This window comes from Trachurus trachurus (genome assembly GCF_905171665.1).
Source record: "Trachurus trachurus genome assembly, chromosome: 7".
Classification (NCBI taxonomy): Eukaryota; Metazoa; Chordata; class Actinopteri; order Carangiformes; family Carangidae; genus Trachurus; species Trachurus trachurus.
The window spans coordinates 26283507-26300710 of record NC_139901.1 but is presented as its reverse complement, the minus strand read 5'-3'; the positions used below and the strand labels follow the sequence as shown (position 1 = coordinate 26300710).

The 17204-nt window shown below is 42.2% G+C and overlaps 2 protein-coding genes across 3 annotated transcripts; one reads left to right on the top strand and one right to left on the bottom strand.

The window, feature by feature from the left end:
* Positions 1 to 494: 494 nt before the first annotated feature.
* Positions 495 to 2858, bottom strand: lsm14b (LSM family member 14B; the record flags this gene model as incomplete). Its single annotated transcript, XM_083976057.1, has 8 exons — positions 2452 to 2858; positions 2199 to 2362; positions 1984 to 2110; positions 1612 to 1878; positions 1416 to 1502; positions 1167 to 1328; positions 751 to 889; positions 495 to 654 (listed from the first exon to the last, which is right to left on the bottom strand). The coding sequence occupies exons 1-8, from the start codon at positions 2570 to 2572 to the stop codon at positions 495 to 497; spliced, it is 1227 nt and encodes a 408-aa protein (XP_083832183.1). The 5' UTR covers positions 2573 to 2858.
* A 548-nt stretch (positions 2859 to 3406) lies between these two features.
* LOC310989136 (transcription initiation factor TFIID subunit 4-like) lies at positions 3407 to 16596 on the top strand. Of its 2 annotated transcripts, XM_083976050.1 has the most exons (15): positions 3407 to 4664; positions 5703 to 5857; positions 6477 to 6596; positions 7379 to 7534; positions 7706 to 7828; positions 7989 to 8078; positions 9142 to 9369; positions 9500 to 9638; positions 10287 to 10404; positions 12632 to 12801; positions 12930 to 13060; positions 13171 to 13296; positions 14105 to 14161; positions 14268 to 14387; positions 14521 to 16596. In XM_083976050.1, exons 1-15 carry the CDS (start codon positions 3752 to 3754, stop codon positions 14686 to 14688), a joined length of 2814 nt encoding a protein of 937 aa, XP_083832176.1. In that variant the 5' UTR covers positions 3407 to 3751; the 3' UTR covers positions 14689 to 16596. The 2 variants fall into 2 exon arrangements, with proteins under 2 accessions (XP_083832176.1, XP_083832177.1); XM_083976051.1 differs by lacking the exon at positions 14521 to 16596 and having other exon boundaries at positions 14110 to 14161.
* The last annotated feature ends 608 nt before the right edge of the window (positions 16597 to 17204 follow it).

The window sequence follows — 17204 nt, the reverse complement described above, 5'->3', positions numbered from 1 at the left end:
ACATTTACTAATGAAATATAAGCAAAAAAATATGATGAGTAGCCTACTCCCAAAGTGGAAAGCCAAATCCTTTTTTGAACATGAAACAAACACATTTTAGGAGTGAAATTAGGCCTACTCAAATAGAAGAAAATAAATATTCACTCTCATTTAGAGAAAAAACAAAACTCTTCAGGAAAACTTCCCAAGGGCAGAAAAAAAGAAATTCACACGCAGTGGATTATTTAAGGTGCCATACATCTATTTTCAAGATGGAGCCAATGACAAAAAAGGACAAATAAAAAAATAGGGGTGCAAGATAACTGCCTAGGGGAGAAAAAAAAAAAGAGGCTTCCTTTGTACACTGCCAACGGAGCCTTTTGTGCTCATTATTATGACAGCGGTTACACTGAGACAGGTAAATGGGTGACAACCTCATTATACGCAAAGGAAATAAGTGGAGTTTGGGGGGAGGGGGGTGGTTGCTTTAGTGCCCTCTGGTCAAACGCTGACCTTTACAGCTGTCCACCCCTGGCTCTGTAAGGAGGTAGAGTTTGAGCAGCACCCCGTCCTCTGCGTCCAGGGTATCCGCCTCTGAAGCCCTGGCCCCGCAGAAACCGACCAGGGACCCCAAAAGTCTCCAGATTGCGCTTCCGCTCCTCTGCCCATGACAGTCTGAAACCATTGTTGGAAAGCAGCTTAATTTCTGGCTCCACATGCAATAGACATTGATGTTAAAATTGAGGAGAAACCCCACTACTGTAGTTTTACCTGAATTTGTTTTCAGACGAGATGTTGTCAAAGAAGGACTTTGCTTTGTCATAGTAGCATTTTGGTCCAAAATGGTCATCCTCAACAGCAGAGTGCAGTTCCTCTTTTTCTTTCTCTGCTTCTACCTCAGGATTTCCACCTACACACACACACACACACACACAGAAACCTATGACTCGGAAGAATATGCCCAGAAAAGCCTCACAAGGGGAACTCCAAATTGACAAAAAAAAAAAAAACTGCACAAATGCATGAGAAAGGACATCATTTTCATGACAGTAGCATCTGCCTTGCTGTAGCTCAACCAGTAAACTTTAGGGCCTATGAAGATGACATGCAAGATGTAGTATTAATACCTGTACATGTGAGGGATAATGAAAATTCAGTGATGATTCAGTATGAGCTGATGAACCAACCTTTGAGATTCATCCTGTCTTGACCTTCCTGTTCCAGTGTCTCCTTAATAAATTGTGCATTTGAGGAATCAAAGTCAAAGTCTGTGTCAAACTTGAGGGTGGCAGATGGAGCATTGGCCGTCATCAACTGGCCTCTACTACGATTCCTGCGCCTTCGAGGCCCTGGGATAAATTAAAAATAACATAAAGTTCTGACTGTTAATAGCTTTCTTCCGTTATTTGAGTCAAAAACAATATGGTAATAATTACCTTGTCTTCTCCTAGGTGGTGGTCTGTTCTCGTCATTCTGCTGTTGGGTTTCCTGATGAACCTTGGACGCAACTGGGACCGATTTCACTGCAAATGCACAGATAGACATGCAAAATTCACATGTGCTTCCAAGTAAATAAAGATTCAAGAGAGAAACAGATTTGATTATCATATTATTGCAATTCTGTGTGCTTACTGTTGGATCCAGAAACCCTTCTGCTCTGGGTACTGTCTCCTCTTGTCCTCTGGAGCCACCTTCTGTCCCGTCGCTGGTCCTGCTCCTGCCCCTGGCTCTGGAACTGGCTCTGGAACTGGCTCTGGCTCTGGCTCTGGCTCTGGCTCTGGCTCTGGCCTTGGGATGGAGTCAAGCCTCTCCTCAGCTGAGTTCTTTCCATTTGAAGGGTTTGAACAGCCTTTTCCACCATGGGGCCTCTTCTTCCATGTAACCCTGGCAGCACAGATCCTGCATGAAGAACACAACTAAGTGCTGTAGTATGTAAACAAACAACTTATGTAGGGGGAATCGATGGCAAGTAAGATTGTAATTCATTTATGGTCAATGACTTACCAAGGCCAAGCGCAGCAGCATACTGTTGATTGAGTAGAGAACTGGCGGCAAGCTGGTTGTAAGCAGGCATCCTTAGGGGGCTAAATGGGCCGAGAGTTGAGTAACCTGTAGGGCCTGCACTGGAGGACTGAACAAAAGACATTAAAGAGAATTCAACTCACAATATCTGGATCTCAAACTCTGTATGTGAGCTATATGTAACCTAGTTCTCATACCTGGACTATTGCAGGGTCTGGGGGCAGGCCATGGTGAGATCTTGGAGGTTCACACAGTGTGATATCCTTAATATCACTTCCTCGGAAAGTGATGTACTCATAGATGTCATCTTTGGGTGGTGTTGGTCTGTCGGTGGGTCGTCCCTCCGTTCCAAAACACTTCACTGGTTAAAAGTCAGTTTGAGAAAGCTTACAAGTTGACATCAATATTTCAGTGCCACCTCCCCAAATGCATCAGGCCTAGAGCACTCACCTTTTGCCAGCACTACTGTGGAGTTTACTTTATCAATTGTATACAGAATCCCCTCATAACGATTCTGGGCTTTTGAAATTAACCCTATTTTGCAGCCAATGTAGGGTTTTGATGAACTCATGGCTACACAATATTCAGAGCTGCGAGCAAACTTCAACCAAACCACGGGCCGACCACGTACAATTTATAGGCGTCCACAGGTGACCTGAAGTCACGCCCACTGATTGGCTGAAACGCACCTGGCAATGATTCAAAGATTCAAAAAAAATATTTTAAACCAAAACAAATTCACAGGACACCACAATCAACAACAGTTTTTTTTAAGCTTCTAATGCACTGTCAGTAGCCTATCTTCTTGCTTCTTATGATTCATAGTGTTATAGAAGCCATTTGGCACATCTTACAATATGTAGAATTATGTTTAATGTGGTGTTTAATGGCGGTGTGACATTTCTATTATATTATTTTCTGTAGCATATCCCTGCAGAGGCATAACAAAAGCCTGAGTGACCTACAGTATAGCCTATTATGTCTGTCAGAAGTTTACATCACTGGTTGTAGTGAAGCAGTTCTTGGGGGTCTCCTAAAAAAAAAAAAAAAAAATAGCAACAAAGCAGCCATTTTGAGACGTATATAATGAAACCGAACGGCTACAAAATGCTCCGACGCTGAGCATACATTTGCAAAGAAACGTTGTACTAGACAGAAACTTTTGCAGACAGTTTCGTCGGAGGAGTAAACTCCTCTCAGGTACAGTGTGTGTGAGTGGGACCGTTGTTTTCCCGTGGAGCTCAGATCCCGCACAGCCACAGTCCACACACTGCGGCTCGGAACCATTTGTTCCAGGCTTTATTTTCCCCGACGGACCAATCACAGCGCTCGGCGAGGCCGCGTCACGGAGGGTGCATCCAATCGGCGCATGCGTCTCACGACAGAGCGTAGTTGTGCAAAGATGGCGGCGGGCTCCGATTTGCTGGATGATGTTTTCTTCAACACAGAGGTGGACGAAAAAGTAGTTAGTGATCTCGTCGGGGCTTTAGAGTCTGCGTAAACAGAGGCAGGTCACGTCAACACAAAAGCAAGAGTCTAATCCGCAGAAAAGCACGTCTGCAGTTCAGCTGCAGGCAGTAAATCCAATGTTCAGGGCAGTGAAAATGGGACTTTCACAACAAGAGCTTGCTAAAGCTGGTAAGATAGCGGTACACTCCGGGGTAGCTAACGTTAACATTAGCTTGTTTTGGTCACGTTGTTAAACTGACTGTCGCTAACTTGGCTTCACTTGTGTGTTTTCCCGAAACTAATGCGAATCGGAGAGTTGCACGGCGACAGCCTCTTGTTTTCACGTGTTTCCGCCGCTGTAGGGACAGGGGTGCACGGGGGTGTCGTTTACAGTGAGGAGCCCCGCGGTGCGAGCATGGATGGAGCCGCCGTGACCACATCGGCGGCTGGAGGAGCGAGTTTGACAGCCGCGCAGAGTGAGCCCAAGTCGGAGCCAACTAGCGGCGTAGTCACGGTAGTGTCAGATGCAACATCTTGCGTCGGAAAAGCTATCGGAACAACCGGTGTTCAAACTTTGAATGGGAGTTCAGTGGCGATGAACTGTCACATACCCGCTGGCGCATCTGCTGACAGCGGCGGGAGCGAGTCCCAGCCCGCCGCTGTCACTCTGGTAAACAACGGACCTATTTCTGTGAGCAAAGGAAACACGGTGGTTTTGTCTGCAGCACCTACAAGTAACATTATTCGGACTTCCTCGGCTAATGTGCACAGTGTTGTTGTGACCTCCCCGCCTCTGGTTTCGTCTCAACCGTGCGTGAAAACTGTACCCACTGTCACGCTTGTGAGGCCACCTATGCAAACTCCAGCCAACAACAACACCTCACAAAGCGGAGACAACAACCCCACCACAGTTGCTCCAGCAGCAGCAGCAGCAACAGCCGCCAGTGTGACGAGCACAGCTGGTCCCCTCATTAAAGTGGACTTCACAAAGACTGTAATGCAGACTGGTGTCGTGGCTTCCACTGCTGCTACAGCGACTACGGCGACCGTAAGGAGCCCGACTGTTTTGCAAAACATCAGGACTTCGGTTCCGTCGACAGTCGCTGTCTCCTCTCCTGCTGCAGTACGGACTATTGCTCCACAGGTGTTGGCTCCTCGACTCACTCAGCCTCAACAAAACGCGCCAAATATCCAAAACATCCAGCTCCCACCAGGTAACTTTGTTAGTTAAGAGCAACAGGCAGCTCCTCATGGAGTTAGATGTGTCATAACTTGTTGGCGTCACATAACACTCAGCTTTTGTTTCTTAAATGCTTTTCTCTTGTTTGAAACTTTTTGCAATAATTTAGCAGAGAGGACACATCTGATTGGCTGACTTCAGATTAACTGTACTCCAAATGAAAAGCCCTGAGGACAGACAGTCAGTGCTCATGTTCCTCCTACACTTAATCAAAGTAGCACTCTGTTGCAATCTATTGATTCTTGTTGCACTGTCTTGTCAGAGACAATATAAAATCTCTTCTTATATCTTAACAGTTGTTTACTGTAGCTAAATCCATATCCCCTGTGTGTGTATTAAATAGTTTGCAGTGCCTAATGGTCAGACTAGTCTTTGACCTCCTATAATACTCTGGCATTTTTGCACTGGATTTTAGCCTTTATGTATAATTCAGATTTGTTTTGCATAAAACAGAAGGGGTTGTTAAATGAAGAGAGGTCAGTGGATGCAAATTAGATGTGGGTGTGAGTCCGGTGAATAGAGAATGGCTGGTCAGACCAGTAAACCACAACAAGCATCACTATTTAATAACATTTTAGCCATACTAAATAGTAGCCTACTTATCGCCCTGCACCTCAGCAAAACCCTTTGTTATTGATGCTTGATTGTCCTCTCTCTGCAGTCTTTAAATCAGTGTATTACTCTCTACTATCAGTGAACCTTTTCACAATCAAAACCACAAATTCCAGTGCACTGTAGTAATACATTGGCCTACAAGAAACTATGGTCTGCAAGAAAAAAAGGTTTACACAGGGTTGTGTCGTGTGGAGGATAATAACATGTTAAGATATTTGTGATTAAGAGGGCTGTGTTTGTGGTTCATTTTGTCCCCCATCTGAGGAAATATCTGCGTATAATACAAGTACAGATGAGCAATCCATACCACACATACAGTGCACATTAATTTGGGTGATTAGGATAGAAAAGCCCTGACCTCTGACCTTTTGACCACCGTGACATTTGCTTCTTACAGGCATGGTCTTGGTTCGCAGCGAGAGTGGGCAGCTGCTGATGATTCACCAGCAGACCCTGGCTCAGATGCAGGCTCAGTCACAGTCTCAAAGTGCCATGACTCCACGACCTCCAACCCCCACAAGCACTCCACCTGTCCAGATCACGTCTCTACAGGTACACATACTGCTGGACACATGGCCGCAGTGCCAAGAAAAAAGAAAGAAAAAAGTGGCTCAATCCTGTAAGGCAGTCAAGTACTTGTGTGATCAATCTTCATGTTGTTAAAGTTCTTATTGGGTATCAACATGATGCAACTGGTACAACTACATTTTCTTTGTTATTATTGTCATCATATAACTGTGACAGACAATTCAGTAAACCTCCAAGAACAATATAACTTACGTGAACAATTAATTTAAAATTAATAAAAAAATATTCAGTTAGAGTAACAAAATGATGTATGCAGATGCAGATATTAAAATGAAACAGAAAAAAGAGTCAACATACTTCTGTGCCGTCAGTATTAGCTGACACCCTTTAGGTATCGGAAAAGAAAACATGGGATCCCTGCATCCACCCGTCCATGCGGTCACAGTATTCAACACATTTTTAGAGAGAAAAGTGCAACATCTGCTGTTTGAAAATATTTTTCTTTAGGGATTTTATGTATTTTTAACAGAGTTGCATTACTTAAAAAATGTTCTTGTAAGTAGATCTTTTGAAAGTCGCATATAGCACAGCAGATATAGTGCCATGTGTAACATCTCCTCCCATATCCCCTGCTCTTCTACAGGCTCCTGGTGCATCACTGCTGGCTCGCACAGTTACCCCCACCACTATTATTAAACAAGGTTCTACAGTCCAGACCACTGTGACAGCTACCACCAAACTGCAGAGACCCCCAGTGCTGCAGGTAACCTCACCACACCTCTCTTTGGATATTTCATTCCCAGTGTAGAATAAAGAGAAGAAAAGACATCAAGCACCAACTGTCATAAAAAAAAATCCATCTGTCAGGATCATTCACCACATGGAATGGTAACTAATAATGACTCAGTTCCATTACACCAAACCTGGTTTGCTTCACTCAGTTGTGGTTTGGCGTTGCTTGGGTTAGAGCTGAACTGCCAACAGTACGCAGAGAGAAAAAAGATTATTCCACAAACAAAGTCTCAGGAGGAGCTTTGAATGTAGTCACTGTTTGTAGAAGTTTGTTTGTTTAAAAAAATGTGATTCACATTTGCATTTCTCAAAATACATATTTGCCCATCATTGTCAACCTGGTGGGAACAGCTCTGCAGCTCTCATAGATCCCATAGAAGATCCCATAGATAGATAGATAAAGAGAAAGTTCAAGGCTTTCACCTCCATGCCGGGGCAAAGATTTGGTGGTTGTGAAAATCTTTCTGATGTGTACATCACATTTTTACAAGATGTTTTATTGTAATGTAAGGGTGAAAGAAGAGAATTGCAAAGACCCAACAGGGAATGTAGTTTACAAAGTATACAAACATCTGTAACACAATATCCATCCCTTTCCTGGAAAAATGAAACTTGGACAAAGAAACTTGTATTATGTCCCTAGTGAAGTTGAATGTACTATGCCCTGGGAACAGACATGTCAAAACTGTTATTCCGACCTTGTCACTTTTCCAACATCTCTTCTCATGACTGCACATTCACTGACTCATATAGAACACCATCATGCTGGGAGGAACTGCCACCACCCCGGGTCAGCCGCTAGGAACGCCCACCGCGGTCCAGCCTGGATCTGCAGCCGCTGCAGTAACGCAGAGGGTAGGGCCCCTCGGTGCCACAGGGACCCCTGTCACTCCGACAGCTGTCACAGCTGTAAGAGAGAAGTACTAACCTTGAGTGCTTTTGTCTGCGTAATCTGTTAAAAATAAAATGATGAGCTACACAGTTATTTAATTTTAGGGTGCTTTGTGTTCTGCCCTGCATTCCTGCTTTAAATCTAATGTGTATGTTAAAGATAAATCTGGTTTATGTGTTTTCTCACAGGAGACACTGGAGAATGTGAAAAAGTGTAGAAACTTTCTGTCCACGCTGATCAAGCTGGCATCCAGCGGCAAACAGTCCTCTGAGACGACAGCCAGCGTTAAAAACCTGGTCAAGAACTTGCTGGTACATTTCTCCTCTTTTTGCCTTTGCATCTTATTTCCTTCGTCTCTCTCCCACCATCTGTTTGTTAAAATCTGTCTGCCCTCACTTTCATGCCTGTCATTGTCATTCCTTCAGTTCTTTTTCCAACTGTGGTTCATCCTCTGTGTCTATTGTTCAACAGGAGGCAAAGATAGAGCCTGAAGATTTCACCAGCAGGTTATACCAGGAGCTCAACTCCTCACCACAGCCGTACCTTGTGCCTTTCCTGAAGGTGAGTTCAGCAACACACCAGCAAAACATCCAGAGATAATGCAGCATGGTAAAGATTAGGGATATGCAGACCTTGGTTGACATGCACCCACCCCATGATGTGTGGCATTGCGTCTTTGTGCTCACCAGGTAGCGCTGGTGAGTGGACGACTCAGTGTGGAGTGAACTTAGACCTTATAGACAGACAGGGAGATGTTGCTTCAAGACTCTGATCCTAACCTGTGTTCACAAGGAGTGATTGATAATTGACTGATCATTGAAACACAGGGAGTTAATGACTGATGAATGAAAAAACTTTGCAACAAGTAGCCTAGGCTGAAAGTGTAACACTGACACTGACACTGCTCACTGTGGCAAAAAGACAAATTTAAAATCGACAAAAGTAACGGAGCAATTTTCTCCGAGCCCATTAAAGTCTGGCATGTCTAACTTTGTCAGCATGTACATCATACCTGACCCAACAGAACAGCAAAAAATCTTGAGGATACGTAGTTACATTCAAGAAAAGAAAGTAAATTCACTCAAGCAGTTCTTTTTTTTCAATCGATCGGCTGTGTTTACCATTTCAGGTGTCATAGTTATGATGGTTATGAATTAGTCCTCTAACACAACTTACAGTTTGACATGTCAAAGTTTTTCAGTATAGAAGCATATCAGGTTCAATTGTCGGGAGTCACTATCTGGACGAAAGTAACAGCTGTAATCTCGTCCCTCTGGACATTAACAATGAGCCCGTCTGTCTCCCTGCTGGTCCCGCAGTCACACTGTGTGTCTTACAGGATTGATTAAAACACACAACGAAAACAATGTGACTGTATATACATGTAGATGCTGCAATGGGCAGAGACCAGTGGTTAGTTTTGTTTAAATCCAATGGCTGGTTGAATAAATTAATTTTGAAATGATTCAGTGATTTCTGGCAACATGTCAGTGTCTCTGGACGAGATGGTTTTGGGGAGCTGGTACAGATCATTGCCGAGTCCTTCTGACCTCAATTTGTTTTGATACTGCATGTTTTACCAGGTTTCAAACTGATGTTTTCTATGATTATTTTCTGTGCTCAGAGAAGTCTCCCAGCACTGCGTCAGATGACCCCAGACTCAGAGGCCTTCATCCAGCAGAGCCTGCTGCCTCTGCCCAGCACTCAGCCTGCTGCAGCAGCTTCCACAGCCCTCACTGCTGTGGTACTGAGACCTCCACTCTCCAGCGCCGCCACTACAGCAACCAGCACTGCCGCAACCAAAACCACAGTTATCAACCTCACTCAGACGCCTCACAGTAAACCAGGACTGGTAATTCTGCTGCTTATGGGATTTTTTTTTTGCTGTATCTGTCTTATATGATTGGCATGCACATACAAGTGAAAAATGTTGATTGATGCTTTGATTCTGTTTCACATTCTCTATCACTGAATCTGCACAGATTGTGCCACAGCAACAGGGGACGATGGTGAGGTCACAGCAGGTGACACTGACACAGTCTCCCATGGTAACCCTCAGAGGACAAACTCCCAGCCACATCATTGTGGGCCAGCCACAGGTGGTCAAACAGCTGCAAACAGGTGTGTGCTCAGTGGTCGCTTGTCAAACTAAAAAACACCCAATCACTCATTAGAATATCTCACACAAAGCTCCAACACTGATGGGAGCACCAATCTGGTGATGATTACCAGTTTGCATGACACTGAGCAGCTCGCTCGCTCTCCAGTGAGTGTATGTGTTCTCTGTAAGTGCATTTGATGATGTTGCTCCTTGCAGTTGTATGTGCTCAGCCCAAACAGAAAGGCAAACTTAACTGGTAGTGGAAAAGGGGTCAATCTCACTTATGCCCGATTCAGTGCACAGAAGTGGTAATACCCTTTTTTGGTGGAAAATGGGTTTTATACTTCTTTTATTTCTCCCATTGTGTTTGTCAGTGTGGTCAAAACCAGTGCTTGGTGGACAGACCTACTGTAGATGATGGACAAAGCATTTAAGAAAGTCACTGAACAACACTAAATTCATGTTTCCACCTCACCATGTCTGTATTCACTATATACACAATGGAAGTGCTGCCACTTTCTGGATACTGTCTGTAATTGCAGGACACTTTGCTTGTGCGAAGATGTCAAAATTGATTCTGGGGAGAGAGAAAAAAGTTCAACTGCAATTACATTTTGTTATTCTCAGATAGCAGCAGTAAATCTGACCTTGTCTCTGTCACTTGTTAGTTCCAGCAGTGAAGCAGACGTTGGCTCCAGGGGCCAAAGCAGTGCAAGTATTCAGTCAGGCCTCTCTCACTGCGGCTCAGAAGAACAAGCTGAAGGAAGCAGGAGGAGGAACCTTCAGGTCTGTGACGCACTCACAGTTGTTCAGTATCAGCCTCCGTATAGTCAGTACTGAAGGAGTGCTTAGTAAAAATGTTTTCTTTATTTTGCAGTTGAGAAGTTGAAGTTTTTTGAACAAAAAGAAAATGAATTAATATATTTTCATATCTCCTACCCAAAGGAAAATAATAGATCAGTTTAGATCCTCTTGACTTGTCTGCATATTACAAGTAATCCATGTAAATTTCGTCCAGTTATTCCAAAATGTGAGGGAACAGATTGTGATATCTTGAAATCTGCCTATAAGATACTGTCCCCCCTGAGTAAGTAATTTCTGTATAGTACAGGCAGCGCACTACATTCAACATTTTACAGCCTAAACATAGTTATTGTTTAATGAGGAGTAATTACTAGTTGCAGCCAGGGATATTAGAAAAAAAGTGTCGTTCTTACTAAGCATAATAGTCATTCATTATTTATTAATACCAGAGCAAGAGTCAGATTTTAATTTACTATTCATTACCACTTTCACCATCAGGGAACAGTTTATACGAGGCAACATGTAATTCTTCTCTCATCTGTTTGTGTTTCTGGATTCATTTGTTTAAACATAACATCTCAACAACAGAAACACAAGCTGTACGCCAAACATACCACAGACACCCCCACCACACTGCAGAGGATGACATTTGATTCTTGGTGTAACTTTTGCCGCTTAAATTTTCATGTTGAGGCGAAATCCATTTTCATGTAATAAAAATAACACAGTGATATGATGAAGTCACTGTGGCGGGGCCTTGTGCATTGACATGGGGGAGGAAAAATATTGAAAACACTGCAGAAATTGTGAAACGCTGTCAAGCAACAGCACAAACACAAGTCACTGTGCACCACGTAAAACTGAGTCAGTAAAATCGGAAATTAGGAGAAAGCATTCAGCCACAGCAGACTGGATGAAAAGGAAGTGATACACTTTCAGGAGCTGTGTAACATGTTCTAACCAACATTAAGCTTTTCTAAGTCAAACACTGTGATAAAATAAATCAAAATATTCTACAAGCTATCCATTGAAAACCAGTCCTAGTGATTTTCTGGCTAAATATTTATATTTCTTAAATCCATACAACACAACAAGTGTATTAATTGAAGTATCACTGTCAGCATGTCACTTTATTGTCCTGGGTTTTGTTCCTATTTTACCACCCTCGAGTTGGTAGACACGTTCTCTAATTGATGCAGTAATTTTCTTAATTAATGACCTCATAAGCATAAGTGGTTACATGTAATACATCACTGTAGTTTCTCCTCTCTGACAAGCAAAAAGCTGAACACATTTCTGCATTTACAAAGATGGAATGAAACATTAATGTCCCAGAGAGGAAATTTATCTCACAGACAGCCGTCACTAATAATAAATACACACATGGGTCAGATTTATTGTTGCGCAATTGTAGTAGTGTATATACTATATATACATGAATGTATACATAATACATGAGAGCAACTTTATTGTGTAGTTTGGATCTACTGCAAAAGAAGCAGGAAGTGTCAGCTAACATTTTATAACTGCTGAGACAAATCAGAGTGACCACCATGTATGTCTGAAAGACGTATTCTTTCAATTCCTCTTCTCAGATTTAACCATGAGCTGTGACAGATTTGTCCCACTTTAAAACCACTCTGTGTGCATATGTGATTATACTGTAAGATCTGTTGAGGTAGATGCTCTTAAATTGGTGCAGACCTTGTTGCTTTCGTTACATCTATCTCAATGTCCCTAGGTACAGTCCTTTTGTCCGATATGTTTTTTTATGTTATGCCTAGAGGGCATTTAGCATTCATGTGTTTCGCTTTGATGTATGCTCCGCACTGACAGCTTTATAAGTGCAGTGGGTTAGTCAGACTCAGTAATTGGGGTGCGTGATTAATTATCTTGGTTTTTACATTTTTCAAGATGTTTGTGTATTTTTAGCTGTAGAGCGCAACTGCAGGTGAACTAACCTGTTGATTATTTCATATAAATGTTCACAAACAAAAAATAAGCCTGTGGATATTCTCATTTGTCCAGGTCATAGTTATGAACTGATGAAGCCTCTTGATGAGAAGTGAAACGTCTTCCTAGACAAATAACCAAGTCTAGTTGCATTCGATTAAAATTTCCTTGAGACACAAACAAAGAATACATACACACAAAATGTGCAAATGGTGTTACCGTTGCAATGTCTCTCATCACTTTCTCTTTCATCCAGGGATGATGATGATATCAATGATGTGGCCTCCATGGCAGGAGTCAACTTGTCGGAGGAGAGCGCTCGTATCTTAGCAACCAACTCTGAGCTTGTTGGCACAATGACTCGCTCCTGTAAGGACGAGGCCTTCCTCTCCACCTCTATACTCACCCGGAGAGCTCTTGAGATTGGTGAGACAGTTAAATTAAGAGAACACGTACAGCATGTTCTTGTTTTCTCTTTCAGGTCGACACTGTCTCGTCTCTGTGCATATATATATATATATATATATTTATCCACACCTTTCCTGTTTTGACAGGAAAGAAATTTGGTGTCAGCGATTTGGGCACGGACGTGATCAACTTCATTTCCCATGCTACACAGCAGCGGCTACAAAACCTACTGGAAAAGGTGTCACAAGTGGCACTGCAGAAGAACACAAGCTTCAAGGTGATAATTAATCACGGTGACTTTAGTGAGTTGGCGAGAACCACTGACATTCAATCGGTTTCAGCTTCTCTTATTGTATCTTCCCGTCCTTAACTCTATTCAACCTTTAGGAGGACGAGCGGTGTGAGCAGGTGAGCGACGTGCGAGGCCAGCTCAAATTCTTCGAGCAGCTGGATCAGATGGAGAAGCAGAGGAAGGAAGAGCAGGAGAGAGAGATCCTCCTGAAGGCTGCCAAGGTAACAACACCAGGGACCATGGTTGCACAGGGGTCTGTGACGTGATGTCATGTCACATCATGGATAACACCCACAATTTCAGCCCCACTGTCTATTATATACAAGGAAAATGACTGGTTTGCCATAGTACAGTGGAACCTTTTTTGGCTCGTGACCCCATTTTGACATCACAAATTTCTGGCGTATTATTTTTATATGCTGCATTTTATTTGAACACGATTTATATTCGAGAAAGTGAAAGTATACATAGAATTCTATTCAGATGATTAATAGATAGATAATTTATTAATACAGACTCTGGGTCCAGTTAAAAAACACAAGACAGGATGAGAAGATTGTGTGCAGTGTTTTTAATCATAGTTTAAAAAAGAATAATAATTAGTAAAAAAATATTTTTATCAGTAATTTTTTTTATGAATTTCTAGACATTTCAGGCGACCCCATTTGAATTTCAGGCGACCCCACATGGGGTCCCGACTCCAAGGTTGAAAAACACTGCCATAGTAGTTGGGTTGCGATGGTAGGAAGTGTCGAGATAGAAACTACATCTGCACCTCACGCTGTAGCCGTACATTCAACCCTCACTGATTAAAGTCCTAATGTCTGTACCCAAGGACACGCAATATCATTGACACACTGTCAGAACTACATAGAGCAGCGAAGTGAACGATGTCATTAGTATACATTCCTCACCAGCTAGAGAGCAGATATGCTAACTATGAGCAAGTGAATGAATAAAACACTTTATTGAATAAATTGAACATAATATCTGCCTTGAAATATTAAAACGCCCTCTACGTTTCTCCAGTCCAGGTCACGGCAAGAAGACCCCGAGCAGCTCCGACTTAAACAGAAGGCCAAAGAGGTACACATATGCTGCAATGAAGTCATTATGCTTTCTTTGTGAAGTTGAAGTATTCATTATGATGAGGTGGTCTTGAGACTCATCTGTGTTATTACGTGTGCTCCAGATGCAGCAGCAGGAGTTGGCTCAGATCAGGCAGAGGGAAGCTAACCTAACGGCGCTGGCAGCCATCGGCCCGAGGAAAAAACGAAAAACGCATTCTCCTGTCAGAGGTGACAGCGCAGAGGTGAGGAACATGGAACCATTTGACACTGACGAGTTGTGCTTATTCAGTTTTTTCTTTATGGTCTAAAATCGGGGGAAAGAGCTCAATAAAAGACTAAATGTCTCCCTTGTGTTTGCTTTATTTCTCCGTCCAGGGCTCAGGGTCAGGGCCCTCCCAGCCCGGAGGTTCTGGCGGAGCAGGGTCCAGACAATTTATGCGACAGCGCATCACCAGAGTCAACCTCAGGGACCTGCTCTTCTGTCTGGAGAATGAAAGAGGGACCAGTCACTCACACCTGCTCTATAAAGGCTTCCTGAAATAGCATCCGCTTTAAAATGACTAGTCCTGCTCAGCGCTATTAAAGAAGCGGAGTTGACGGTCAGCTCAGACCCTGCCTGCCGGTACATTGTTTGATCGCCCACTGCAGAATGACTAGACGCTCGTCTATGGGAAGAGAATTATGTGGAAGGGACGTCAGCCTTTCAAAGCCTCCTCAAGCACAGGCCTTTTTGTATTTTCAGCGCGGAAAAAGGAGCAAATATTGGAACACGGCCGTGGTTTCAGCATGCCTCTCAGCTCCGTTTGCTCTTCAGAGACCAGTTGCACTCAACCACACTTCCCTCATACACTGCCTCATGCTGCACAGATGAAAAATGTCTTTACCTGAACTGGGCACTTCAGATTTGAAAACCCTCTCGGTGTCACTGCACTGATGTCTGGGGCTGTAGCAGCAAATCTCTGCCAAGTGGTTCCACGTTAGATTCATCTGCAGCCTGATCTTTCAGAACTGCAGTAATGCCTAATTTTTCTTGACCGTGTTAACATAAACGCTCTGTTTACTTAGTTTTCTAACAGATTTTAATTTATCACACATGATTGCGACTATATTTGAGCACCGTTTAAAAGCCTGTTGATTGTTTTACAGAGACGAAGTTTGACTTGTCTTCTGCTCAGTTGCCTTCTTCAGATTAAGCCATAAGGATCAGAATGTGTTGTTCATCTTAAGTAACTTCATCTATCCAACAGCTCTCTTCAGATTTTGTAGGATGCTTTCTTGTTTTGTTTGTCTTCGCTCAATTTGACACAATAATGATTATTTATATGCGTTGTGCATGGTGTAATTACAGGTGGTTGGTATTTGAACTAATTCAGGTGCTGTTATCAGATTCTAGCACATTGAGTACATAGACCTTACTCTACATCCCTATCAGTCATTTCTAAAACATACCATACTGAGATTTTTTTTTTTAAATCTCCCCAGCACTCTTTTTCCAGTAAACTTACTTCAGTGATGGTACTTCAACTGGCTTTCTGTCAATATCCTGGTGACAAGCAAACTGACGAGTTATTTAGAAGATCCAAGAATAATGAAACATTCATTTTTTGAAAATAATTATCTGGATTTGGTTCTGTGCTTCTTGAATTATGAATAATACCAAGAGGCAGAGCTTTCAAGTCATTTTCCTGCCTTTTATAAATGTCACACAGACTTTTTTCAAATAAGAATGTGCGACATTTAAAATATTTAGGCAGGATGTTTTCTGTGACGGATTGTATCTCATCACATATAAGCTCTTTGCTTTTTTTTCTGACCATCAAAAAGAAGTTTGGACATAGGTGGCTGCCTAATGCTACCTCAAAAAATCAAACAAGTATGGTATATTTTGGAACAGTGGGTGATGTTGTTAATGTAAAGTCCTCATGCAGTGTCACACGTGCTATAATATAAGAGAGAAATGGAGAAAAGAATCCAAATCAATGTTTTAATCGCAGTCCTTTATGTGAATTGCACAATTTGAAGTTGTGCATCCACCTTTTTATATGTTCTTGAACGTCGGAGGTCGTATTTGGTAAAACATGGGCATGAAATGCAGAACGAGGATTGCACTTTGACAGATCAGTTTTCTAAAACTAATCGATCAGATTAAACATACCCACTTTATAGCTTTTTATATTTTTAGTGCACATAACTAATTTGGGTCTTTATACCTTTTGTCATTTTATGAAAGAATGTTTATGGGCAAACTGTGTTACTGAATATACTAGTTTGCTATTTGTAGATATATCAAGTTGTCAAGTTCAAATTGAGAAATTTTGTCTTCTTTTTCATACATATGAATATGTCAAATAAGACAAATGTGATGCTTTTTTGCCAATATCTTGTAAATTTTGCACAGCTACTTGTTTATATGTAAATATCTGAATTTAAAAGTTTTTAATTGCTATTTTATAACGGATTAAGAGAATTATCTCTATTAAAACAAAAGACAAATATCTCAATCTTGATTGTCTTAATTATTGAGCCAGATCTGGTCTAAGAAGTCGCATCGGTGACGGCAGCATTGTCCTGTGTTTTCTGAGGCCTATCAGCAGTGTTTGTGAAGAAGCAGTTAAATTAAGTTGGGACTGTCTCTGAGAGAGACGACAACATGATTGATTCAATCATTTTATCTACTGTTTACAATGAGCCGAGCGCCGTTAAAATGGAAGAGAGGATAAAATACTGCAAATAACAACACAAAAAAAGGTCAGTGCTTTGACCAGCATGAATAAGTTGATATTTTTTTTTTGTAACTTGAAGTCCTCACTGGTATTTCTTTTAAGGCTCTGTCCTTGAAGTTGAGAATACAGAGGTTCTTGCAGCTTGTTATTGATTTAAAGGAAACATTCAGGTGGTGGTCGGGGGCAGGTGACTCACTCACTGGTAGAGAGAAGATCGGATTCTCACAGAGAAGTGAACAGTAAAAGACTTTTCATCATATACAAAGATTTCTGAGAGCAGAAGCATACTTAAGATGTTTTCTGTCGTGGTTACTTCTCACTTTTGACAGCTGTCTT